Raw genomic sequence first — 25,537 nt, 5'->3', positions numbered from 1 at the left:
AAACACATTTTATATTTTTGTAAGTGTTTGTGTCATTCTACGCCCATCCAACCATTTAAAAGTGGAACAGAGCTCCAGGGTCTGGGGTGCTCTTCCCATTTTGAACTGAAGATCGTGATGATCAAACTGCAACTCATCAGCGCTCCCTGGGAGCATCGGTGATGATCTGAAATCTTTGCAAAATAAAAATGGCACAAGGTAACAGAAACACTCAGCTAGGAAGCCATCCACGTCACAGTGAGGGCTAGCTCAGGGCAAAGTTGAAACGCAAAGAACGGATTTTTCTGTCTTTGAAAGTAGAGAAGTTGGGAAACGGTCTGCATGTGCCCAGTCTTTCCCCAGCTTTACACTAGCAAGAGAAAGCATTTAAGCCTTCCACGTCTTTTACAAGAATAGTCTTTGGACACTGATACCCTTTCTCCAAGTCATGCTATGAAACTTGCTGTCTCTGCTCTGCAGGTGAAGGGAGCGGGTGAAAAGGTGAGCGCTTAATGGGCTGCAGCTGCAAATCATGCAGCGAGCGCATGGCAATGCCCTGCTGCACCGCAGGCCACCAGCCATGCTGAAGCTGAAAGCGCCCCGCGTGCCCTCTGTGCGAGCTCCGTGCGAACGTCCCCAGCTCCGCCGGTCTGCCCTTTCCCGAGGAGCAGCACAGCGGTGCAGCGCCTGGTCCCACACTGTGTTTTTTCCTGAGCAGCAGCAGCCTTTGCAGCCGCGCGTGGTCAGGCAGAGCCGAGTGCTGGGCCGGCACCGTGCCGTCCGAGCGCCAGGGAGGGATGCAGCCGGCCCCATCAGGCAAGCAAAGGCTGTGGCACTACCCTCCCAGACCCCGTGATCTTCCAAGCTGCTGGTCCACGATTTATTTTATTTGATGAAGGCAGCTGGGTGCATCCAGCTCACCGCTGAGTACTGGTAGAAGTGAGTGGAGGAAAGTGAGCCGTTACACCTCTGCGTGAGATGCCCCAGTCAACCGGCTGCTTGGAGAGATGTACTGCGCCCTCCTTTGAGATGCAATAACATGGCCTTGCGAGCATCTGGAGCTTGAATGAGTTAGTCCCTTTAATGCCACATATTGCCTAGCTTTTCTCTGTAGCATGCATTTGCTTCACATTCTGCCAGATGTGGCTATGAAACTTATTCAAGAAAGTTCAAACTCTTTGTACCTTGCCTTACAATCATTTCATACTCAGTTCACCAAGGTTTATCCCCCTTCCTGTTCTTGCATTTGGATACGACTTCCACTCTCCAAAGGATGCTTTTTTATTTCTAGTAACTTATGTTATCTGTGTTAAACCGTGGCTGTTTGGGGGGTGGGGGCCTGTGCAGTCCTTTTCTTGCCTTTTTTGGCAAGTAGCACATCTTTGCTCTTAGCCCTTTAAATTGCCTTAAACCGCTTCAGCAGTCCCCGTAAGCAGTTTACTGTTTTAGCTCTACTTTAATTCACTTTTAACATGCTTTCTTTCTCATACAGTTTATCTTTTTTAATTGAAACACGGTAATATAGCAGATGTTGTATTTATTCTTTTGTTGTTCCTACACAGATGTTGAATTTTAGCCTGCTATAGCTACTGTGACAAAATAGCTCAAGCATCTTGAAGCAGATCACGTCCCCTGCTTAGGCCTAAACCGAGGGTGGCTTCTCTTGCGGATTCGCTAACTAGCAGGCAAGAACTAGCAAGCATCAACTGTGTCAGAAATGCAGTTTCTGCACCACACCTTCTTTTACACATTGATAGTTAAACAGTGTTCAGGGTATGACTAATTTTACCTGGTCTTACCTACAACAGGCATTTATAACTGATCTCATGGTTTAAGCTCTCTTCATAGCCTGCGGAGAGAAAGGGGCACTTCTCGGGCACCACTCATCTCACCCTGACGTACCCATCCACAGCGGGGCAGGTAAATCATGCTGTAGGAGTGCTAAATCACGTTTTAGGTCGTCTCCCGGGACTAGGAGGAGAGAGCAGATAACTAGCCCAGGTGCAGAGCCCACAGCACAGATGCCCAAATCCTGGCAGGAATTCCTTCCCAGGCCCCATCACAGCAACCGCCACCCATACACGGTCTTGGCAGCTTTGCTGGGCAGGTTATGTGGCGAGTGGGCAAGGAAAACAGAGCTTCTGTCCATGGCAAGGACCATGCTTCCAGCCTGGGATACAGTCATGCGAGGGAGGTCCTGAGAAAAGCCTCCAACATCCCTCCACGCCTGTCCGTGCTGTGGAGAAAGGAATCCACTGCTGAGCACTGGAAATCTGGCATCTTTCTCAAATTTCTGTGTTGGCTTAAAACCCTGTTGCAAAATGGCAGCCTGGCAAATGCCAAGTCAAAGCAGGGGAATGCTCCTCAAGGCCCCCTGCATGTTTTAGGTCCTTCTTTAGCTTTAGTAGGTCTTGGGGTAGGTCTTGACCCACTGTCATTGGGAAGGTGAATAATCTGCAACTCTGAAATGGAGCAGAAGTAGTGGGTTTGCTGATGACAGTGTATCTGAGCAGCGGCTGGATCCAGAGAGAGCAGAGGAAGGCATAAAGGATGAAATTTGGCATGGGTGGTATCCTTTAAATCAGGGTGGGTGCCACATGGCCATTATGTAAAGCGCCCCATAATCTTTCCTACATGTATGTCCACAATGTCAACAACAGGTAGGAAAGTGCTACTGGCATGTTTTACAAGCGAGGTAAAAAGAAATTACGAGAACCGTGCAGGTCAAGCAAGATGAGGCCGAAATCATGCAAACGCCAATGGGATGGCCTGGGAAAGAGACTGCTTTTTTGATGCCTTTTGCTAAAAAACAGCCACATCAAGAACGAAAGACAGTTTATTCCCAGAAAGTGCACGTACCAGATCTCAGCTTGTGTAGTTTATTATTTATTCGCATTTCAGTAGCACCCACGACATGCAAGGCACCAGGCAAACACACAAGATGAGATTCTTCACCTGAAGAGATCAGTGAAAAGAGAGAAAAGTGTGGAAAAACTTTAAAAAGAAACAATCTATTGTCACCATTAATCATGAAATAATAGACATTTTTTAATTTGTGAACAGAGCAGAATAGGAAAGGGCACTTAAGACCACAAACTATAAAGCATAACCAAAACTGAAAGGGCAGAAAACCCTCATATGCTACACCCAGAGCCTGTTTCTACCATTTAGCAGAACAGAAGGGCTCTTAAAACTAAACATTTTATTCTTGAATGTGTTTCTGTCACTGCTACTTCTGATAAGGTGTTACATAGCAGGCTAAACTTTATATTTGCAGACCAATAACTTTCTTTTTTTTAGAAAGATAATGAATTGTAAATTCTCTTAATAAATATCTAACTCGCTAAAGATCTCACTTTTTTTCTGGGACTGCACAAACACAACAGTTTATGCAGTAGCTTGTATTTCCTTGATGCATGAACATTATTTCTAAAGGCAAATATACTGATTTCCACTTAGATTTCCTGCTTTCTCTGCTACAAGGATCAGAATAGAATGTATCCTCTAGCAAGTCAAACTCCATGACTGAAGAGAATTGAAACAAAAGCTCCGAGAGAGGAATTCAGAGAATCTCATGTTTCCTGCACATGTGTTTCTGTACGAAGACTCAGGCAAGAAATGGCTAGTTTGTACATCCCTCCGACTTGTTTCCCATCTTAACCTCCCAAGTACTTCTACCAGATACTAAAGAATTACTGTATTTTTAGCATACTTCAATCAAGCTTTTCTATACTACTTTAGTCTGCATTTTGGACTAGGACAATGGTATACGTTGCTGGGCTTTCTCATGCTAAGCATATGCTATATTCCTTTTATTAATTTCAGAAGCACATTTACTGTGCGGAATATTTAGCTGTGGTAACAGATGGGACACTGTTGCTTCATACACCTGACGAGGTGCACTGACCAACACAAGTGCACCTACCAGAGGCCATCATACACTACATAGGTAAACACGTTCTTGAAAACAGGGTAATTTGCTCTACACTGAATTGCTTTTGGGATACAGAAGGAACAGAAATGGCCTATCCAAGTAACCACTGTGTATTAACAACAGTGTTTCATGTCCCTTAGCACTGGCCATAAATCTTTACTACGTTTTAAGTTTCAGTGTGATTTTTCATGGAACCTGAAACCACAATGTTTAAATATAGCTTCAGAAATAACTGTTTTTGGAGTTTATATTATATAACAGTAGTATGTTGAGAGAATGATTACTAGAGCACGCAAACTACTTGTTTAATCATTAAGGGACTAAGCATATTCTCAATTATGGCAAAATTCCTACAAGCATCAACAAAACGGAAGGAGGGTTTGTATTTGTTAGAAACAAAGCCAATAAAACTTATCTTTAAAGCTGAAAGGCTTGACAGATTCTTTCATTTTCCCTTTCATTTTAAATCCATCAAAATCTCTGCATTTTTTATGTCACAAGTAGAAGGCACTTCACCAAGCCCCTTAGAAGACAACTCTAAGTGACACATTCCTCCTATTGTACGCGCTCGGAGTCTCAGGTCAGGGAGAATGGATGTTAGGTATAGTTTTCTCGCCAAATCAAAGCCCTTCTGCTCATAGGTAATGGAAAATAAAATTTTCACAAAATCACAGATACAGATTCTCTCAGTTCCAGGTACTTCAGACACTCATTTCTTCAGATGCAAACAAGTCATTTCAACATAGAGTTGATCTGACTCTGGATTTCCCTACAAATCTGAACTTTTACTGTTCAAACAAAACCAGAATATTCTTTGCAGAAGTCACAGTTCCTCTAGTTGTCCATTCTCACTATGTCCACTGCTAATGCTAAGATCCGCTCAGAATTTTGAACAAGCAAGATAGTACACACAATCCTTATTTTGAACAGCCCCACTGCTGTGTGGCTTTGCATCTCTAACTCCATTTAATCTGTCTCTGTTTAACCCGCTAAACAAGCATTAATATTTGCATTTCGGAGCGTTAAAAAAATCTCATTTTTAAGTGGCGATCTCTGCCTAGTCTTTCCCTGGATGGCCGCTCCTTAGCTCTGCACTTGCAGAACAGCAGCGCAGAAGGAGGCAGAGTTTCCAACATGAGGCCTTTCACTGAGGTTCTGCTTGGGGTTACTGAGACATTCAATTATGCGGGAGAACAATGAAAGAAAAGCTGTCCCCAATGTAATTTGTGAGAAGAAAATAATGAGAAGCCAGTGAGGAAATACTTTTCTGTAAGCTATAGCCATATTTAGGACTGGCAGGGATCCCTTGCGGCCAAGTTCAGTCCCATCCTAGTGTGGACAACCATGTTACATAGTTACCTTCAGAATTAATCAAAATCCATTACGGTACCAGTTGTTTCTTGCGCCTACTATTTCTCATGGGAAGCTGAGAACACCAACTTAATTCAAGGGCTCACTGCAAAACAGGTGCTTTGAACTGGGAAGTTACACTAGTTTTTCAATCTTTGCACTCAATTGGAATAAGCAAAAATACTGAAGATGTTCTCCATCCTGCAGAGAGAAGATACAGGTTCTATCAACACTGTCCTCACAGGACTCCCTTCCTTCTGTCCGTTAATCTTGCCTCTGCATATGAAGCTATTGCTTGTTTCTTTAGTTTACAGAGAACAGTCATTTTGCATATACTTTGCACATACATTAAGAATATGCCCTTACTCTTCTCCAGAATCTCAGTTCTGAAACTGGCATCTCACCCACTGTGAGATGTTGGAAGCACCTGTCTGATTCTGATTTCCATGCAGTTGTGCTTTCAGTGCCACCACTACTGTCCAACGACGGCAACTGCGGAACTAACATTTTTTGCTATTCTTACACCTTAATCTAAGCTCTTAGAAGCTCCATTTCCTGCTTATAACTCTGTGGACGATCCTCTTCTAATCTAAATATTTTGTGCTGATCTTTCACAGTCGTCTTGTATCTGAAAAGCTTCCAGCATTTTTCTGCGTTAATACAGGCATTCTCCAGCATAAGCTGTTTGGTGCTTCAGATTTTTTTTTTTTTTTTAAACATGCCTTTGGTACAGTCACAGCTCTATACACCACCCCCTCCCAGATATGAATCATCTGGCCATTAATTAAAATCTGCTACTAATCAATGCTTATTAGGCTGGCACCAACCAGATGCATTTCATGCTTGAATTTCATTCACTTTAATAAAACTGCTCTCATCTTAAAGCTTCCCCTATAATCTATATAGGACTATAAGCCATCATCACCGGGTTGAGTTTTTCATAAATGAATGGAAAATCTATCCCAAGAACACTTCTGGCACACAGATTACATGTGTATGTTATGCGTTCGCAAGTGATTCGTAAGTCTTGGTTTTTCTGTAAAACTTTTTTCACATTCGGTACATTTATAAGGCCTCTCTCCTGTGTGAGTTCTTTGGTGTCTAATCAGATCTGCATGGCGACCAAAGCTTTTACCACAGTCTGTACATATGTATGATGGTATCTGACTCTTTTTGGTGTGAATTTGCTTATGTTTTAGAAGTCCTATTTTCAGTTTAAAAGTTTTCTTACATTCTGTACACAGATAAATTCTTTCTCCTGTGTGGGTTTCCTGGTAAAAAAGGATCTCTCTGAATTTGTTAGATTCTCCGTCACCAAGAGAGCCGTTACCTGTTCTCCTTCCCATTGCCTGATCTGCTTCTGAATTCTGACAACTCTCAAAAGTTACCTCCTTGTCAGAAATTTGGCAAGTCAGGTCTTGCGATCCTCCTGAAAATGATCCATGCAGCTCTGTATTCTCTGAACTCTGTGCATGACTCTGCATCTCAGATTTGATCACAGTCTCACCAGAACCTGGAACGAAAAGATTCCAAACAGTCCCTTTATCTGACTTGAGCTGACAAAAATCTCCAAAGAATAAAAATTCCTGATTCATTGTGACTACAGCTATACAAATAAAGTAAGTTTTGGATAAAAAAGTAAGAATGTGCTATAATTCACCCACCATCTAAATCCTACAAGCCTGTGCCATTTCAGTGTATTGCAACTTTAATTTTTGACTGGTTTCAGGCCATCACACACCTGTGCTAAGACTTGCAGAAATGTATCTTTCCTCAATATCTTGCTGATCCTCGACATGCAGTGCTTCTCGTGACTGGGTATCATTTCGGGGAAGCGGATGGTCTGCATAAGGCACGTACAATGGAAATTATGGTTATTATTTTCCTCTTTTTTTTTTTGATTACAAAAGTGTCGCCTGGCCTACTTTAATTGTCTTGACGGACGCAAAGGATTGTAGGCAAAGTTGCACAGAGAGGTGCTGAAGAAGGCTTTTCATCAGGCAGTTCACTTTCAGTTTCTGAGGCATATAGTTTACTTTTGCCCTTTTTTGTCAGCATGACTCATTTTCATTAATATACATGAAAAATATTGCCTTTTTCTTTCCCAAATAAGCCTAACTGAAAGAGCTTTCAAGCCGAGCAACCAGAAACAGCCTTTTCCTCTCTTCATCACTCTTCAGTGTGGATTGAACAGACATCCAATAATTATATTTAAGGTTGCCTAGACACTGTTTTCAGTGACTTAGCAATATTTACCCTATAACCAATCTGAGATGAAATATCCATTCAGAATTCTGTTATAAACTTAGTTAAAACACTTTGGTCAGTCCCCGCGTAAGATCAGACAAGTAATGTATTGCTCTGACATATTAAGAAGTTCCTGCACCCTTTTCACAGAGAGGCTCTATCCTGTTAATGCTGTGAAGCAAGGACTTGCTGTTCGGGGGGGCACCAGCGTGGGCTATGCAGTTTTCTGCGTGCTGTGAACAAGTGAAAGTCTGCCCCAATTATAAACATCCAAAAGTTTCCATTTTTACAGACCTAGCAGATTCTTGTAATATTTTTCAGCAGGAAATTATCTGATAATTCCCTCTGTGCTGAACAACCTCCATACCCTGACAGCGCGGGTGCTGACATGATGCCCACAGGGTTGAGCGTAGGCAACCCAGAGCTACGGGTCTGCAACGGGACTTTCCCTGCCTCCTCCTCCGCCTGCCGGGGCAACAGCAACTGCACTGGAATCGGGAGGGTCTTCCTGTGCCCTCCGGGGTCCTGCTGCTGCCTGACGGGCAGAGCAGTGCGGAGGAGAAGGAAGTTGCCTGACTTACATGCATAAAAGGAAAGACGCTGGAAGTGGAAAGAATGAAAAGGGTGCAGAGAAGGGGCAGCTGGGGGCAAGCGTGGCACCTGGCAGCGAGCACAGCTGAGGTGGAAGAGGAGAACAAGAGCAGACAGGGAAGATGCAAGAGTTGCAGAGGGTCTCTAGAGAACGACTGGGATGGAGCAAGAGCAGAAAGAGACAATCTGAAATTGGCAGTACAAGGAAGGAAAAGTCTAAGCACCAGGCAACATCTTGGGGCCTAGAACTGCCAGCAAACACTTTGTGCTGCTGTGCTCCAGCAAATACCTGTGTAACTCACTGTCTACATACCCCCTCTCTCGCCCTCCAGGCAAAGAGCCAATGAGGAGATAACAGTAAACTATTGCGGCAGCTGCTCTGGCATCTAAGAAGGGGGTCAGGAAGCAGGGTGCAGGGCAGTATCTATCTTCCAATTTTTTTTATATTTCAGAAATTATATCCAAAAGGTTGAAAAGCTAAGTGTTCAAAAATAGAAGAGCTTGAATTGACTATAACCATATCAGCTATCTGGTGCGCGTATGCAATGATTCGGCCCTAACTGTCTTTCCGATATACAACTTGTTTTCCCCTAAGTAACTCATATACATAACATATATTTTTTTCTTTTCTTTTTTTTCTTTTTTTTTTTTTTTTAAGATCAGAGTGGTACAAAAATTAGACGCTGCTGTCAGCAGAATCCAGTTCTTCTACTGTAGAAAATGGAAGGTATGTAAAAAATTTGTAAAAACAAGATTTAGATTTCCTCATTGTTCCTCTAAAGCTTCAAAGTAATTTCATACTTGAAACTACAGAAGTAGCAACAGAATGAGGCCAGGCTAAATCAGCATTTCTCAAACAGAACTGAAGAGGGTCACAAAGCATAAGCAGGAGTAAACAACTGAGGCTGCTGGAGTTCCCAGCAGCTCTCTTCCTCTAGCCTGGAGGACAAGTAAATGCACTTTTAGCCTATAACGAGAGCAGGTTCTTCCTTCTATTAATCCAAGCCATCAGCTGAAAACTGAGGAGCCGGAAGGGCTTCACACCTTCATATTTAAAAAACAATGACTTAAAACAAATGTGTAGTTAGACACTTACAACTAATAACGAGACCTAATTTTTTGGAACATCGTCCACGTTGATTTAATCATTTCTGCACCAAAATAGTTCAATAATCTTTAGTGAACCGCAAACACTGCGTGTACATCAGGATTTTAGGATTCATGATACTGTATTTCATTGCAAACTGCTCGTGATATTTCCAGACAAAAATTTCAATTAGAACAGATACTTTTCTAAATTCGTAAGTGAATCGAAACACACGAGAAGCTCTCTGACCAGCTCATTAGCTCGTGTATCTAAATCTCTTCCATTTGTTTCTCGTTTTACCGGTGGCACCATCAGAGATAATGACCTAAATCCCTTTCCCAGGGGAGACGCTTTCACTCCCTCTTACTTTATCCATATCACGCAGGCAAGGTATCACCTATGCACACAGACTAAACAGCGAGAGCGCAGAGAGAAAGCAGCAGATACGGAGGCATTAGAGAAGTGACTGTCCTTCAGTCTTACAGGAAAAAAGCTGGGTGGAACTTATCTTCTTTCACAAAGATCCAGAAGCATCTAAGCACTAATCCACTAGAAATCAAACCATTTGAGGACTGTTAGACGCGAGCCAGCCCAGAAACAGCGCACATCTCAGCCTCCAATGAGAAAGGGAAAACTAACCTTTACCCAATGAGGTTAAAGATTCATAATTCTCCTTTATCACTTTCTTGTAAAGTTCTGTTGGCCAGTCTTCTAAGTTCTTCCCCTCATGTGCTGCAACAGTATCAAATGTCCCAGGGACCTAAAACAAAAAGTGTTCAACGCTTAATGCCATTTGCAAGTAGCCCGTCTTTGAAAGCCCTCTTTTTCAAACAGTATCAAACGTGCTATCATCAGCCAACTGTTTCTAGCAGCGCCCATGTTACTGTATATCCAGGATACTACTTAAGGATCTAAATAAGAATCTTTACTGTTATTTCTGTGTGCACTTAAGAATGAGTATAACTATTTAAAAGATCTGACAACTCAACTGAAACAATGACTCTAAAATAACTGAGTCAAAAATTGGTGGGGAAGAAAAACTATGGTCATCATGGACACCCACGTCAAAGAAATCGACTCTTCTATACACTGAGAAAAGAAAACACTCAAGATTGTAGTTTAAATATCTTAAGTCCTGAGGCAGGTCCACTGTCTGTCAGATCTGGCTGTCGAGTTTTTCCCCTAATAATAAAACTTAAAGGTTAAGATAAACAAAGGAAAAAGTAAATCTTACAAATACTGAGAGATGAATACTCTATTTTTGCAAACGTTGATTGAAGGAGGAATGTTAAAAGTATATGCTGTAATTTCTCCCGAATTTCTTTCAACTTTAATCTAGATTTTTCTTTTTTTTGGAGATGAACAGTGCTGAAAGCAGTTACTGTCACTACAAACTTCTTTTATCTGCTCCTTCACTGCCTAGACATGACATGCTTTGTTTAGCTTCAACAGTGTATTTTCGACAGCATTTTACTCCTAAAGTTTAAGTAGCAACCTGCCGAGCTGAATTAATACTTGCTCAATCTATACTGCTCTTCCCAAACCCACTAGCTGTACAGTGACACTGAGAATGAATTTATACTTTGCCTTTACATGCTATTACCTTTATATATTACCTGCTGTATATGCATACGTATTGTTAGTATTTTATATTCATATTTTGTTGAGTGTTTCTACATGCTTGCCTGTGAATAACTTTTACTTTGCTTTTCGGCCAGATACACGTCTCGCTGGTTCAGAAGTTTTGCAGCGTGCACAGCATACCCAGCTGCACAAACCTGATGCCAGCAGAAACCATTTGGCAAGTTAAGTGTTATAAACTTGTCACAAGTTTGGATCACAATCCAAACTGAACAGTCGGGAAAGAAGCTTGAGCAGAAACCAAGGATTTGTCTCACAGCCCCAAGCACCCACCCTGCAGGCACTATGCCACCATCTCAGTGAGTCTAAAGGACGTTTTTGTAAGCATAAGAACTACTGAGTACAAGTACAGGTTTGCAGGAAGAGAATCCATTTTACAGCACAAAGTGGGACTGGATTTCCAATAAATATCATGCTTTTTTCCCCAACAAACATTTACACACAACATTGGAATTTGACCACAAAGAGAAATGAAACCAGTCATATCACCAGCATCATTTTTATTGTGTCAAATAGCATGTTTCATGTGTCGCTGCTTCCTTGAAGAGCTTTACGTGCAGATACGCACTTATTATCCTCCTTTAATTTCACAGAAGTAAATACAGTGGCAAATATCTTAGTTACCTTCAAGTGTTCGGGATTCCGGATTCGTTTTCGAGTTTTATTACTTATTCCACCACAGAAACTTCGAGGCGTTCCAACAAGCCAGTTTCCGTCTTCACCCAGAATGAATTTTTTGGGAACAGCTTCTTTCAGGAGGCGTCTGTTTTTTCTAATTTTTAAGGGGTCAATTTCAAAAGAAGTGTCCTCAAAATGCTTAGAACAGAGTCGCTGATGTTTAGAAGGTGTTCCCATGTCACGACCCATGTTATGAATCCACTGCTTCAAGAGAGGTTTATTTTGCAAAGGAAAACCATAGAAAGTAACCGTACTGTTTTTATACACCCCACTGGTAGCATTTTGACAGTTCAGGGCTGAGCAATAAACCATTGTAAAGTGAGAAATAAGAACAAATCCAAAAATAATGTGCCAGGAGGAGGGTTTCAAGACTTTTTAATCAACTATTGCTTTAATAGACCTAAACAACTCAAGAAAAAACATGTGACTGACAGAAAGAGCCGAGTTCACGCAGCCGTGAAACGTGGTGCTGAACTTCACTGAAAGAGACGTGGACCTCACCGTAGCTGGCATCTGTGACACGCAGAGATAAAAAGTCAGGCTGCTTTTTCCTCACACCAACCAACAGCATATGGCTTCCCCAACTGAGTAACTGTATATGATCTGAAAGGGAAAAAAATCTTTTAAATCAGCTTAACGGACCACTACTACACAAAGTTATGTTTAAAGCAACTTCTACTATGTATGCAAATAGATACATAAACATACATGCACTTCATCAACTAGTGTATCCGTGAGGAATCCTAACACACTCCCTCACAAAGCTTAATACGCAGTTACTCAGAAGGCAGCAGCAGAAGGGTGATAGCCAAATACTTTCCAAAGTGCTAAAGCTTGGGTTTACACGTGCAGAACTGAAATGAAGACTTCCCCCTCATAACAGCTGCACATTGGAGAAGGCGAGCGCCAGGGGAAACGGTACTTGGGATAACAACCAGGGAGGAGGAGGAGGAGGTCTCTGCACAGGCACAGAGGGGAGGGAACCACAAATATTCACTGCTTTAAATAAAAAAAAAAAAAAAGGAATTATCAGGGCGTGCGCGAGCCAGGGGAGCCCAGGAAGCGAACGGGCCGCCCGGCGCAGGCCGGGAGCGCTGCTGCACTGAACCACAGCCCAGACCTGACTCCAGCCAACGCTCCCCCACCCTCACCGGGCCTGGGCGCGCAGTCACGCTTCACAACCCCGCCCGGGGCCGGACGCGGGAGGACATCGGGCCCCTCGCACCGCTGCTGCGGAGCCTCGCCGCCCCTTGCGCGGCCGAGGGCAGGGAGGCCGCGGGGATGACGACACCCCCCCCCGCCGCCGCCGCGCCTCCCGAGGCGGAGAGCAGCAGGCAGCTGCGCCGGGGAGGACACGGGCCGCTCCCCAGGCCTCCCGCCCCGGCGCCTTCCCCCGCCGCGCAGGGCCGGGCCCGGGCGGCACCGCGGAGCCCAACCCGTCCCCGCCCGCCATCTTACCTCCGCGCCGCCCCACCCCGCCGCGCCGCGCCGCCCCGGCTGCCAATCAGGCGAGACGCCCGCCGCGCGTGCCGAGCGCCGCCCCCACTTCCCTTCGCCATTGGCCAGCCGCCTCTCACCCCTTCCCGCCTCGCCTTCCCATTGGTGGGCGCGGCCGGCGCGGGAACCAATCGATGTCGGCGCCGTGCGGCGCGGCCCCGACGAGCGCGGGAGGGGCGGGCACGCTCACTCCCATTGGCCGGCAAGCCAAGGGCTTTCATTGGAGGAGGCGGCCGTGACGTCGCGGAGAGGGAGGAGCGAGGCTGGGCCCTCCCGTTGTCATGGCAACGGCGCAGCAGGGCCGCGGCCCGCTCCGGGCCGAGGCGGGACCGGGGCCGCCCCGGAGGCAGCCCGGCGGCGGAAGGCGACGCCCAGCCCTCCTCGACTCCCCGGGGAAGCACCGACTGCGGCCCCGGCCCTACGCAGGGGACCGGTTCCGCCCCGCAGCCGGGAGAAACCAGCCGTTTCCCGCTGTTGGTTGTTTACACACGTTTTCCAGAGCAGTGACTTGCCGCTAAAATAGGGACGTGGGGGACAGAAGACCCAGAATATCTCCTCTTGCTTCAGCCTTCCTCATCTTTTTGCCTTTGCCTGGAAAATGATGGAGCTGCTCATCCTGGAGGCCCTTTCCAAGCACAGGAAGGGCAAGAAGGTGATCAAGGGTAGTCAGCATGGATTCACCAAGGAGAAATCGTGCTTGACCAACCTGAGAGCCTTCTCTGGTGGAATGACTGGCTGGGTAGAGGAGGGGAGAGCAGTGGCTGTTGTCTCCCTGGACTACAGCAAGGCTTTGGACACTGTCTCCCATCACATCCTCGTAGGTAAACTCAGGAAGCGTAGGTTAGATGACTGGACAGTGAGGTGGCTTGAGAACTGGCTGGATGGTCAAGCTCAGAGGGTTGTAGTCAGTGGTGTGGCATCTAGTTGGAGACCTGTGGCTAGTGGTGTCCCCCAGGGGTCAGTCCTGGGTCCAGTCTTGTTCGATGTATTCATCAATGACCTGGATGAAAGGACAGAGTGCACCCTCAATAAGTTTATGTTGATCCAAATCTGGGAGGAGTGGCTGACACACCAGAGGGCTGTGCTGCCATTCAGAGGGACCTGGACAGGCTGGAGAGTTGGGCGGAGGGGAACCTCATGAAGTTCAACCAAGGCAAGGGCAGGGTCCTGCCCCTGGGGAGGAAGAACCCCAGGCAGCAGGACAGGCTGGGGGTTGACCTGCTGGAAAGGAACTCTGCAGAGAAGGACCTGGGAGTGCTGGTGGACAACAAGTTGACCATGAGCCAGCAGTGTGTCCTTGGGGCCAAGAAGGCCAATGGGATCCTGGGGTGCATGAGGCAGAGTGTTGCCAGCAGGTGGAGGGAAGTGATAAAGGGACTGGAGCATCTCTCATACAAGGAAAGGCTGCGAGAGCTGGGCCTGTTCAGCCTGGAGAAGAGAAGACCGAGGGGGAGATCTCATCAATGTGTACAAGTATCTGAAGGGGGGGTGTCGAGAGGATGAGGCCAGTCTCTTCTCCGTGGTGCCCAGCGACAGGACGAGAGGCAACGGGCACAAACTGAAGCACAGGCAGTTCTGTCTGAACATGAGGAAAATTTTCTTTACTGTGAGGGTGACCGAGCCCTGGCCCAGGTTGCCCAGAGAGGTGGTGGAGTCTCCTTCGCTGGAGATCTTCAAAACCCGCCTGGACGCGGTCCTGGGCAATGTGCTCTAGAGGACGCTACTGGAGCAGGGAGGTCAGACTAGATGATCTCCAGAGGTCCCTGCCAACCTCAACCGTTCTGCAATTCTGTGAATGACTCACTTCCAAGCTCATAGCATATCCCTAACAATTGTCATTACAAAAAGAGGAATTTCCAGCCATAAAAGAAGCATCCTAACAAAACTTAAGCAGAAATATGCAAGTAAAATGGCTGCTTAATGTAGCTGATCACAACTGCCTGAGATTAAATGAGCCCTGAACCAAAATGTGCTGGTTCTTGCCCAGCTCAGGCACTGCTGCTGCTTCCATACTTTTTCACAAGGCTCAATGCCATTGACAACAAGGCTGCAGATATTACATCCCGAATTTTTCATTGCTAAAAGGAATGCATTGTATCCTTGCAATGTCACAGCATGCCAGCCTCTCACCAGCTCTGTCCCCCTTAAGAAACATTAAATATGAGTAAAAATACAGTTTCTGAAGGAGAAAGCATTTAGGAAGCATTTATTTTCATTTGATACAGAAAACTGTACATAAAAATATACACACCAGATCTGTAATGACATGCTAAAGTAAGTGCAACAAAACACAGTTTATGGCTATGCAAAGTAAAAACCATATCCTAGGCTTTCTGGTCATTTTACAACACATTACACAGGTCAGTCCCCCACCCTCAGGATCCTCTCTGCCTCTCTCCGGCTGAGGCAAGGTTCAGCAGTGGCAGACCCCCAGAGCTCCCATGGTTTACCTGTAGGCACAGACTCCCTCTCAAACTCTGCTCCACGCTATCCACTTGCTACTTCCTCTAGAGGCTTCTCTTAAATGGTGCAGGTGGCTCTTCCAACCACAGGGTTAACACTTCCTTTTCCTAAGCATTCTGCACTAATGGGTGTTTCCTGGCACTGCTTTACTTGTTCAGTGGATAATTAGTAACTTTAACTCATTTGTTTTTAGAGCAAGGGGTCTGTTCTCTGCTCTGGACTCTGGACTCCAAGAAGCCTAGGGGAAACATTTCAGATATTCTCCAGCCTGAAGCTTTCCCAGTTATTTCATATATTGATCTGATTTCTCCCTTGAGCAGATTCACTGCTGGCACTAATTCTGAGGACTGCAGGTTTCCTCTACAGCTCCAATATGTCCCACACAGCGACAGAAACAGTCACCAGCGGAAGCTGCAGAACAGCTCCACAGATCACTTCTAGGCAGCCTGCAAAGACAAATACCCAGTGTTCTTCCCTTCCCTCGGAGGGGGGTCGGAAAGGCGGTTCAACACCCTCCTCCTGCCCACAGTCCAGCCCAGAATTGGGCGATCCTGCTGCAACCCTGCCTTCCCGCCCAGCATGGGTGATATCCAAACAGCCTGTGAAACCCACTGCTGGACAGGCTTTGCTACATGGAGGGCATTACAGATCCCCTGATGTCTGTGCCGTGCCAGTTGGCTAAAGTTACCTGTGCTTCTTGCGTGTGACTTTCCTGATGCTTCATGAAACTCTTCCTGAGCACAAACCTTTTCTTGCACAGATGGCACTGGAACAGCCTTTCTCCTGAATGCTGGCGCTGGTGCTTTAGAAGATAATCCTTTCTCCTGTAGCTTTTGTCACACTCAGAGCACTTGTATGGCCTCTCTCCTGTGTGAGTCATCTGATGTCTAACAAGCCACGAATGGCAAGTGAAGCTTTTCCCACAGTCACTGCATATGTAGGACTTCCCTTTCCCCTGGCTCTGCTGCTGGCTTGCTAAGCTGCCCTTGGGTGGGTAGTGTTGCCCACACATGGCACACGCGTCCGACTTGTCCCCTGGGTGATCCCGGCAGGGGCTGGTTAATGAGTTTTCTGCGGGGAAGTTCTCCCCACTTTCTGCGCACGCAGACGGCCGATCCCCTCCACAAAGGCCACTGTGGTCCCTAAGCCTGGTTGTGCCTTTGGGGTTTTGTCCGTACTCGGTGCAGGCCACTCGCTGCTGCCCTGGGGGCAGCCCCTCTCGGCAGTCAGGAGCAGCCCTTTGCCGGATGCGTTTCTCACTTGGAGCGCACGGGTGTGAGCGCAGCGTATGAAACACCCTGTCCTTGAGACTGTTCTCAGACGTAGGGCCTGGAAACATCTCCCCTTCTTGGGCTCCCTGCGGAGTCTGAAGGTGCCCCTGCCGGCTAGAGTTCCTCTCACCTCTGTTGTATGCGTGTGGTCTCTCTCCGACACTGTTTTCCTGAGTGCTAAAGAAATCTAAGTCCTCACCGAACCGTTGGTCATTGCGAGTGTAATCCCCAGCGTTGTTCTCGGTAGTGGCTGCTTCCATCATTTCTGAATTCCACTGACTGTCCCATGTCACTCCAGGACTGGGAGCCTCGGAAACCTTCTCTCCAGGTGTTCCCAGTACATCAGAGTCACACACGGCGCTTTCAAAACAATCTGCCCGAGGATTACTCTTTGTGTTTTCATCATTCACTAAAACAGACAGATGTTACAGTCTTTTAATTTAGAAAGCCTCTTAAGAGTATCACAGAAGTTACCCCTCCAAGTCTATGGCCATGTTGCACCAACGGACAGACAGGCAAAGTAAATAAGAAGGCAGGCTTTAATACTGAGGGGGAGGGCAAGTACCAGCGCCCCACTGAAACAAATCTCCAGGGGAGAAAAAAAAAAAAAGGCCTCTTTGCAATTGATTTTGAAATCACTGACACAGTATCAAATATTTTTAGAGTATCACTAAAAGTGACTGATGCAGTATCAAGTTTGCTTTGCACTTTACGTATATTCACTTCGATAACAAATATCATTCTTTAGTGACTGGATACAAAAGTTTCAATCTCTATCAAAGGTGCTTCACACCTCTGTCTAAAAGCACTGTGGATACTTCAAGCCTCTGAAAACCAGTCTTCAGGAGAAAGAGTCACAATGTCTCATCGTCACCCTCTCATTTAGATACTCTGAGTTTGAGGCCCAGGTAGTCAACAGCGTCACACCTCAGTGCTCTTAGTTGTTCTTTGGAGACTCCACCAAGTATCTCGAGGAGCAAAGGTCCAGGCTAACACACCTAAGCTAGCCAAGTGAGACAGTGCAAGCGCACCCCTTCTTGTATGTAAACTCTACAGGCAGGACTCCTGAAGGTAAATGCTTTCCTGCCCTATCCTTGCTCAGATAAGCTCAGATCAGTGCTGAGCAAAGAGGAAGGTTCTCCCACCTCACAGGTGATCCCCAAAAATGCCTGGCATGAGGACCCCAGGGCTCCCACGCCGCTCAGGCTCAATGCACAGCTGTGCCCAGGCTAAGAGCTTTAAGCCAGACTGCCTTTCCCCTAGACACCTCTCCTGCTTTCTTCTGAAAACATTTAAGACTCCCAATAATCCAACCCCAAAAGGTACTTGGCATCTTAGCTGCTAAGCCACAGCTCTAGAATCATCATTGGACGGGGTGGGGGGGAGAAAAAAAAAAAATCAACAAACAAACTTTTCCGTCCTTACTATTCCCCTGACCTGCGGATTCCCTCTTTCTGTAAGGGACTATTGTTTCCTGTGACAAATACCCATTGTTTCATTTTCGAGATTATTTTCATCAATGCTCTTCAGGCCAGCCCTCTGGCGCACCAGGATTCTTCTCTTCCCTAGGGTCTGTGACCCTTCCAACACCTGACTGCTGCTATAGCAAGACTCTGCTACACTTAGCATCATAAGGGACCAAGCATCTCTCAGCAGCGCCACTCAGTTGAGTCCAAAGTTATCTACACTGCTTAAACATTCTGTGGTCTTACTTCTCCTGCTGTAAATTAGGATATAGGCACACAAACATGTTACCACAGGACAAGCTTGAGTGAGAACAGCTGGTGCATTTTATGTTCTACAGTAAAAGTTTGTGCGTGTCTTCTCATCACAGTAACTCCAGGTTGTACTTGAGAAGTATAGACTGGAAAGTCTGGAAGAGACAGCCTGAGTTAGCTGGGGAGTCCCATTCTCTGAAGTCTTTAAGAGCAGTTTGAACAAGCATCTCTCAGGAAGGATTTAGGTAGAGCTGATCGAGCCTTATACGAGGGGGGGAATGTTCTGGATGATCTTTTTTCCTGTGGGGTAAGACTGTTCACATGGGCAGTTCCCACAGTTGATGTGCTGAGAGTTTATACGTTGATTTGCTCCATAGTAATTTCATCATGTGTTCCTGAATGTCTACATTATTTACATGAAGTGAAGAAATTCCAGGCCACCAACAGATCTCCACACAAAATATTTCTTTGCACCTCCTTGTCAATTAACCACTTAAGAGCTATGCTAGATTGTCCTGGGCTGTGGCCCAAGAGATTGTATTTAATGTCCCTATCCAAATCTACACACCCGATCTCTGAGGTTAAGTCTTTATCCAAAGATGAATCTCTCATATTAGCTACATCTCAAGCATGATCCATATTCCAAGTGTGCTCTGTACAAAAAACTGCCTCTGAATGAAAGTTAGCATGGCCATGTCCAATCAGCACATCCTAAAGTTGCTTTGCGTTAAAGCTGCCTTTTCTTTTGCGCCAAGATAGCTCTCCTGCTTTGGAGCATGAAGTCAGGGCTCCACGTTCATTGGTTCCAGGTCTAGGCAATATCAAGCCAGTTGGAAGAATAAACTTGATCCTGTAAGGCCTGAGCACACAGCTGAGCTTCCTAAACAGAAAGCCAAGACTATGTTTATAACGGTCTTAGGCCACCTGAGGGAAGAAGGTGACTCTTCAGCTGACAGAACCTGAAAATTCTGTGAACAAATAAAAGCTAGTAGACTGAGGTTTGTACCAGTTCGTTAATGGCTTACATTGTATGGCCGTGGTGTTTAATATTATATGAGAAATGCTCTAAAGATCTACTGTCCCTGGAAATCTCAGCTCAAATCCATTACTGACCTGTACTGGGATCTGTAGAGATTTCTTCTTTCTCCAAGTCTTGTCGTTCATGGAGGTATGGCTCCTCCTCTTGTTTAATCCAAGATAAAACATCAGTTGCACAAGCCTGAAACCCTGTTCATTGGGAAGAATTTATACAACAGAGAGACACAGGAGAAAGATGCAAAGCATGGAAGATTTGGAGATTCACAAGGATAAGAAAAGTGCTGACAAAGCCTCGGGGAAGGCACAGCCACTGAGAGCTGCCTGAGAGAGAATTCCTACAGCGGGAGATCTTCCATGGAATCCTCACCTGCGTAAGGGTCTCCAGGGAGGTCCTCGCCCTCGGCATCTGGCAGCTCTCTGACACGAACCTCTTTGCCTCTCTTGGTCCGAGTTGAAGCGTCAGGCTCATAAAATGCTTGCTCTGCTGGAGGAGAAAATTCATGACAAGCGTATCAGAAGTGCTTACGGTCAAAGTTTCACAGCTGTGAGGCATGCTGCCCCCTTGTCTGCGTGCCAGCCCTCTATTTTACACAAGCTCCGATAAACCCAGCTTCTTAATGAAACCTGATGGAAAGGTCTAAAAATCCCAGATTACATTACGCACTAGAGGCCAAGGAAAATCAGCCAACACGGAGCCAGCAGTTAGAGCTGCTACCCTTTGTACAGAGCGAGGACAGTCGAGCTCCGAAGCAGCACAGGTTTTTGAGACGCAAGGAGGCACCACCAGAATGAGAAGGCAAGAAACAAGTCTCTGGGCTGAGCAGTCTCACCAGCTACTATCTGTTATAGGAACAGCACTACCCGGATGTCAGGACACTCATCCATGTCAGAAAAACCATGGAGGAAAGGTGAAGGAGGAAGGCAGCCTGAAAATGCTGGATATGCAGGAGAACAGGCACTGTAACCTTGCCAAATCCATCAGAAGACCACAGGGAACGTGGAGCAGAGGAGCAAAGGACCTGCCACGGCCGGTCCAGTTCCTCTGCAGCCAGAATATGCACACGCAGTGCTGCTTCTCCCAAGAGAGACTGGTGCAGTGGACTGCACCAACCACATACCTCATTCTGTCACTGATTTTTCCTCCTCCAAATTAACCTGTTGGCCCCAAGAAGTGAGTAACGGCCCCCTTTGCACTAGGTATCTGACCAGCTTACAGCTGTCAACTCGAGGGATGCAAAGTAAGGAGTTTAAGGGGGAATGAAACGTTTCCTACCCCACACTGGGCTGCTTAAAAGAAAAGCAGCCACATATTCCACAAACTCAAAAATGGCTGTGAGAAGGCAAAGATGAAATACCAGCCACTTATCGGTGGCAAGTCTGTTTAAAACTTGTGAGGTTTTATAAAAAATGTGGAATACATGAGGAGAGGTGAACCACTTGGAACATAATCCCTTTGTCTCCCCTCCGAGGCAGGCAGCTACTCACCTAGGCAGGGCTCTTCAGGACCTTCTCTAGCCTCCACCTCCTCCAGACCTGCAGCGCACAACTCCTCCTCTTGCTTAATGTCCATTAAGCTGTCTTCTGCATAAACTGGATGTTCTGTTTGTAGGGACAAATGCTATTTTAATTCCATAGGCAGAGGTGGTTCCAAACCTCATCCCATGTCAGGCACAGCAGCGCTGTTCTGGCTCACGTAACAGGGAAAACCTCGCTTCAGTGCCAGTTCTTGCTGACCGAGACCTCTCAAACAGAGCTACGTATGTTTGTAGTCAAATCCTGAGCAGATGTTGAAGCAGGGCTGAGACCCTGCAGATCACTCTGCCTTTACGCCCGCGTAGCACGAGCAATGAACCAGAGCAAAACTTTCTGCACGCATGAAAGCAGTGACACGGCGCAGGCTCGCGCAAACGGAGCAGAGCTGTTTCGAACAGCCGGCCTTGACACTGGGCTGGCGGGGAACCACCGCGCTGGGGCCGGCAGGGCGGACAGCACCTGACCGCGAGGCCGGGCACGTGCCACGGTCGGCAGTGCGGCCACCAGCTGAAGGGAAAAGCGAGACGTTGAGCCGCCAAGGCTTCGAAGAGCAAGTGAGAGCCACGGGTGAGGCTGGAAGAGAGGGGCAGGGGCAGGAGCTGGGGCCGGGGCCGGGGCCGGGGCAGGAGCTGGGGCCGGGGCAGGGGCCGGGGCCGGGGCCGGAGCTGGGGCCGGGGCAGGGGCCGGGGCCGGGGCCGGGGCCGGGGCAGGGGCCGGGGCCGGGGCCGGGGCCGGAGCTGGGGCCGGAGCTGGGGCCGGAGCTGGGGCCGGGGCAGGAGCAGGGGCCGGGGCCGGGGCCGGGGCAGGAGCAGGGGCCGGGGCCGGGGCCGGGGCCGGGGCCGGAGCTGGGGCCGGGGCAGGGGCCGGGGCAGGAGCAGGGGCCGGGGCCGGGGCAGGAGCAGGGGCCGGGGCAGGAGCAGGGGCCGGGGCAGGAGCAGGGGCCGGGGCAGGAGCTGGGGCCGGGGCAGGAGCTGGGGCCGGGGCCGGGGCCGGGGCAGGAGCAGGGGCCGGGGCCGGGGCAGGAGCAGGGGCCGGGGCCGGGGCAGGAGCAGGGGCCGGGGCCGGGGCAGGAGCAGGGGCCGGGGCAGGAGCAGGGGCCGGGGCAGGAGCAGGGGCAGGGGCCGGGGCAGGAGCAGGGGCAGGAGCAGGGGCAGGGGCAGGGGCAGGAGCAGGGGCCGGGGCAGGGGCAGGAGCAGGGGCCGGGGCCGGGGCCGGGGCAGGAGCAGGGGCCGGGGCCGGGGCCGGGGCCGGGGCCGGGGCCGGGGCAGGAGCAGGAGCAGGAGCAGGAGCAGGAGCAGGAGCCGGGGCCGGGGCCGGGGCCGGGGCACGGGCAGGGGCCGGGGCCGGGGCACGGGCAGGGGCACGGGCAGGGGCACGGGCAGGGGCACGGGCAGGGGCACGGGCAGGGGCACGGGCAGGGGCTGGGGCACGATCCGACGGCCCGCGGCACTCACCGGCGCTGCGGCGGCGGCTGCGGCCGGGCTCGGGCTCGGGGCGGGGGTCGAGGCCGGGGTCGAGGCGGGGGCCGGCGGGTCGGGGCTCGGGCGCGGCCCCGGCCAGGGAGAGCAGCAGGTCGCAGTTGCTGCGCATGACGGCGCGGTGCAGGGCCCGCTGCCAGCCGCGCAGCGCCCGCCACTCGCGCGCGCTGAAGTGCACCCAGACGTCCTCCGGCCGCAGCGGGCTCCGCGCGCCCATCGCCGCGGCCTCGGGCCGGGGCCCGGGCCCGCCCGGCTCCAGCCGCCGCTCCAGCGCCTCGAGGCGGCCGCGCAGAGCCAGCGCGACCCGCAGCCGCCGCTCCGCCCGCGCCAGCCGCGCCTCCAGCCGCCGCAGCCGCGCCGCCACCCCCGCCCCGGCCATGGCCGCCGCCGCCGCCGCCGCCCCCGGGCCGGCCCGCAGCGCCCCCTGCCGCCCCCCGCCGCCCCCCGCCGGCGGGGCCCGGAGCCGCGGGCGGGAGCGGGGCGGGAGGGGAGGGGGGTCCCCTGGGAGAGGGGAGAGAGGGGAGGGGGGTGCTCTGGGGGGAGAGGGGAGAAGGGAGGGGGAGGGGGGTTTTAGGGGGAGAGGGGAGAGGAGAAGGGAGGGGGGTCCTCTGGCAGGAAAGGGGAGGGGGAGGGGGTCTTCTGGGGGGAGGAGGGAGAGGGGAGGGGGTCCTCTAGCAGGAGAGAGGAGAGGGGAGGGGGTCTTCTGGGGGAAGAGGGGAGAAGGAAGGGGGGGTCCTCTGGGGTAGGAGGGGAGAAGGGAGAGGGGAGCGGGGTCCCATCAGAACCAGGAAGGGAGAGGGCCCCCTCGGAGCTGGAGCTGTGAGGGGAGGAGGGGTCTCCTCGGAGCCGGGGCCGGGAGGGCGCGGGGTCCCCTTCGAGCCGGGGCCGGGAGGTTGTGGGGTCCCTCGGAGCCGGGGCCGGGAGGGCGCGGGGTCCCTCGGAGCCGGGGCTGGGAGGGCGCGGGGTCCCCTCAGGGCCGGGAGGGCGCGGGGTCCCTCGGAGCCGGGGCCGGGAGGGCGCGGGGTCCCCTCGGAGCCGGCGCCCCGGGGTCCCTCGGGGCCCGAGGCCCAGCCCGACTGTGGGAGCGTGAGCACGGGCTCCCGGTGCCGCTGCAGCGTCCCCGCCACCCGGGCACCTGGGGGCCCAGTCCCGTGCGACCTTCCCCGCACCGAGCCCCTTCTGTGTCCCCGGGGCCCTGCTGAGGGTGGCAGGAGCACGACTGACTTTCCCTCCAGGGCGTGGAAGGAACCAGGCCTGTCCCCTAAACGGGACACACAGAGGCCGAAGGCGCCCGCTGCCGGTGCCGGGTGCCACCCATCGGGATGCTCGTGTCGTTCGGGTCCCGTTGGTGCGGCAGGAGGCCCCTGGGCAGCCTGGGGCTGGCGTGCTCCAGAGGAGGACTGCGGCGGAGCTCGCGCGCCCGCCACGCAGACGCGCCAGCCCTGCCTCCGTACGGCAAGACGCACAGAGACGCTTCTGTAAACAGCAGTCTGGAACCAGAAAGCAAAGGAAAGGGGGATTGCTCTAGCCACGGGAAGCCCTCGCAGCGCAAACCAGCAAAAGCTTGAGGTGTTTTTAAGCAAAATTGTGTCGGGCGCTGTAGGCATCGCTCTGTCCGTGCGCGGGAAGGAAGAGAGCGCTAAGCCCTGCGTTAAGCTGACGTCCAAGGAATCCGGGTGTCACTAAACAGCGAGCAAGTGAGGAGCCCCGTGCAGTCCCGAGGCCGGTGCATGCCTGCGTCGCTGAGCAGCGCTTGTGGCAGTCACGACTGAATTTGTGAAAAGCAGGAAGCACAAAGCTCTGAAGAGCTCTCCCATTCATTCTAAGTACGCGTCCTTATCTCTGAGACACTGGGGAGCTGGGCAGAGAGGGGAAGCGCGACTCCCTGGGCAAAACACTGCTTCAGCTTTGATACCAAGGGCGGCAGCAACAACAGATGGAATACGGAGCGCACATCAACTATTTCTGATGCTTCGACAACCGTTAAGATATTAACTCTCCCGATCAAAAATAAGACAGCGTTGTTAAAATAGCGCAACCCTCCCAGCCCGCGTTTCTAAAACGCCTATCTTCTTGCCATCCGGACACCGATTCGTCTGCGGTTGTGGTTACAGAGACATGCAGAAGGAGAAGCTAATCTCAGATGCGAGCATCACATCAGTCGGCAGTACTTTCTTTAACTATTGTTTAAAAATAAAATGTCTAACAGTGGTGCAACAGGGAGGAGAGAGAGCAACGCTGCCGGACTGCTCAGTATTACTTGTTATTGTCAGACATGGTAAGACACAGTAACGGCCCAGAAGAATCACCTGGAGTTATGTTTGTAAATAATTTTTGCACATTGCCAAAGTGATCCTAACTAAGATGTAGGATGTTCCGGGCACAGTGGAACCAACTCATCTTTGAAGCTGGTTTAATTATTCAGTGATAACTGCACCTCTGCTACTTTATGCAACAGTGTCTTTGAGTCCCATCCTAGAACGCGTCCTGCGCTTCCTAGGCTCAGCCGGGCGGGCGGAGGTAAGGAAGGCTGTAACGCTGGGGTTGCTGAAAACTTGTTGCTGGCAGCAGGACTCATTTGGTCTGCCTGTAGAAGGAGAGCTGTACCGCGAGCTTATTCACACGCTATACTTAGAAGCTATTACAATTCAGGCCGCCTCCAGATTTCAGATGCGCGCACTGACAACAGTTCTTCTGCTTAGGTTCCACTGCAATATTAAAAAAAAAACAAAGAAAAAACACTGAAAACCCATGCGCTCCTCTTTCTAATTCAGCGTAGACTCTGTCTGCCATTAGTAAGGCATGATACTACAAACTGCTGTTTGCTCTGAGCAGGAAACGTGAGTGTTAAGACAGGGACTTCCTGCTCCCAAGGAAGATGAGAGAACGCGATTCCCTAGGAGCTTGCTGGCAGCGCGCGTGAGCTGTCCCTGCCGGCTCAGGCCACGCTCCGGGCAAGGCGGCCTCCACGGTCAGGGCTTTGCCCAGAGCACAGCAGGAGGATTAAAAAAACCAAAACCAAAAAAAAGGAA

At 49.8% G+C, this 25,537-nt stretch overlaps 2 protein-coding genes across 14 annotated transcripts; both read right to left on the bottom strand.

Annotated features, from left to right (window-relative positions):
* Window positions 1-3: 3 nt before the first annotated feature.
* Window positions 4-12,110, bottom strand: LOC104143137 (zinc finger protein 157-like). 9 transcript variants are annotated; one of them, XM_009673464.2, is made up of 6 exons: window positions 11,454-12,110; window positions 9,828-9,948; window positions 7,005-7,106; window positions 6,594-6,776; window positions 2,839-2,934; window positions 4-173 (listed from the first exon to the last, which is right to left on the bottom strand). In XM_009673464.2, exons 1-6 carry the CDS (start codon window positions 11,817-11,819, stop codon window positions 10-12), a joined length of 1,032 nt encoding a protein of 343 aa, XP_009671759.1. In that variant the 5' UTR covers window positions 11,820-12,110; the 3' UTR covers window positions 4-9. The 9 variants fall into 9 exon arrangements, with proteins under 9 accessions (XP_009671759.1, XP_068790041.1, XP_068790043.1 ...); XM_068933939.1 differs by lacking the exon at window positions 4-173 and adding an exon at window positions 2,230-2,441; XM_068933940.1 differs by lacking the exon at window positions 7,005-7,106.
* LOC138066238 (zinc finger protein 282-like) lies at window positions 11,866-22,747 on the bottom strand. Of its 5 annotated transcripts, XM_068933932.1 has the most exons (7): window positions 22,482-22,747; window positions 20,980-21,093; window positions 19,862-19,978; window positions 19,570-19,683; window positions 16,156-17,147; window positions 13,085-14,004; window positions 11,866-12,110 (listed from the first exon to the last, which is right to left on the bottom strand). In XM_068933932.1, the coding sequence occupies exons 1-6, from the start codon at window positions 22,720-22,722 to the stop codon at window positions 13,963-13,965; spliced, it is 1,620 nt and encodes a 539-aa protein (XP_068790033.1). In that variant the 5' UTR covers window positions 22,723-22,747; the 3' UTR covers window positions 11,866-12,110; window positions 13,085-13,962. The 5 variants fall into 5 exon arrangements, with proteins under 5 accessions (XP_068790033.1, XP_068790034.1, XP_068790035.1 ...); XM_068933933.1 differs by lacking the exons at window positions 11,866-12,110; window positions 13,085-14,004 and adding an exon at window positions 15,186-15,913; XM_068933934.1 differs by lacking the exons at window positions 11,866-12,110; window positions 13,085-14,004 and adding an exon at window positions 15,186-15,913 and having other exon boundaries at window positions 19,862-19,975.
* Between the last annotated feature and the right edge of the window lie 2,790 nt (window positions 22,748-25,537).

This window comes from Struthio camelus, chromosome 2, assembly GCF_040807025.1.
Source record: "Struthio camelus isolate bStrCam1 chromosome 2, bStrCam1.hap1, whole genome shotgun sequence".
Taxonomy (NCBI): domain Eukaryota; kingdom Metazoa; phylum Chordata; class Aves; order Struthioniformes; family Struthionidae; genus Struthio; species Struthio camelus.
Note: the sequence above shows the minus strand (reverse complement) of the source record. Positions and strands in the feature narration are given on the sequence as shown.

Bases quoted from the DNA above. Each gene is read 5' to 3' on its own strand.
- LOC104143137 (XM_009673460.2), bottom strand. From the start codon at position 11,819: ATGGTTTATTGCTCAGCCCTGAACTGTCAAAATGCTACCAGTGGGGTG. The intron at 9,949-11,453 runs GTAACTAAGATA...TTTTTGTTTTAG, and splicing joins GGAATCCCGAACACTTGAAG to GTCCCTGGGACATTTGATAC. The intron at 6,777-7,004 runs GTGTGTGATGGC...TTTTCGTTCCAG, and splicing joins TTCTGCAAGTCTTAGCACAG to GTTCTGGTGAGACTGTGATC.
- LOC138066238 (XM_068933929.1), bottom strand. From the start codon at position 22,722: ATGGGCGCGCGGAGCCCGCTGCGGCCGGAGGACGTCTGGGTGCACTTC. The intron at 19,684-19,861 runs GTGAGGATTCCA...CCCAATGAACAG, and splicing joins CCCTGGAGACCCTTACGCAG to GGTTTCAGGCTTGTGCAACT. The intron at 17,148-19,569 runs GTCAGTAATGGA...TGTCTGTTTTAG, and splicing joins CTCTACAGATCCCAGTACAG to TGAATGATGAAAACACAAAG.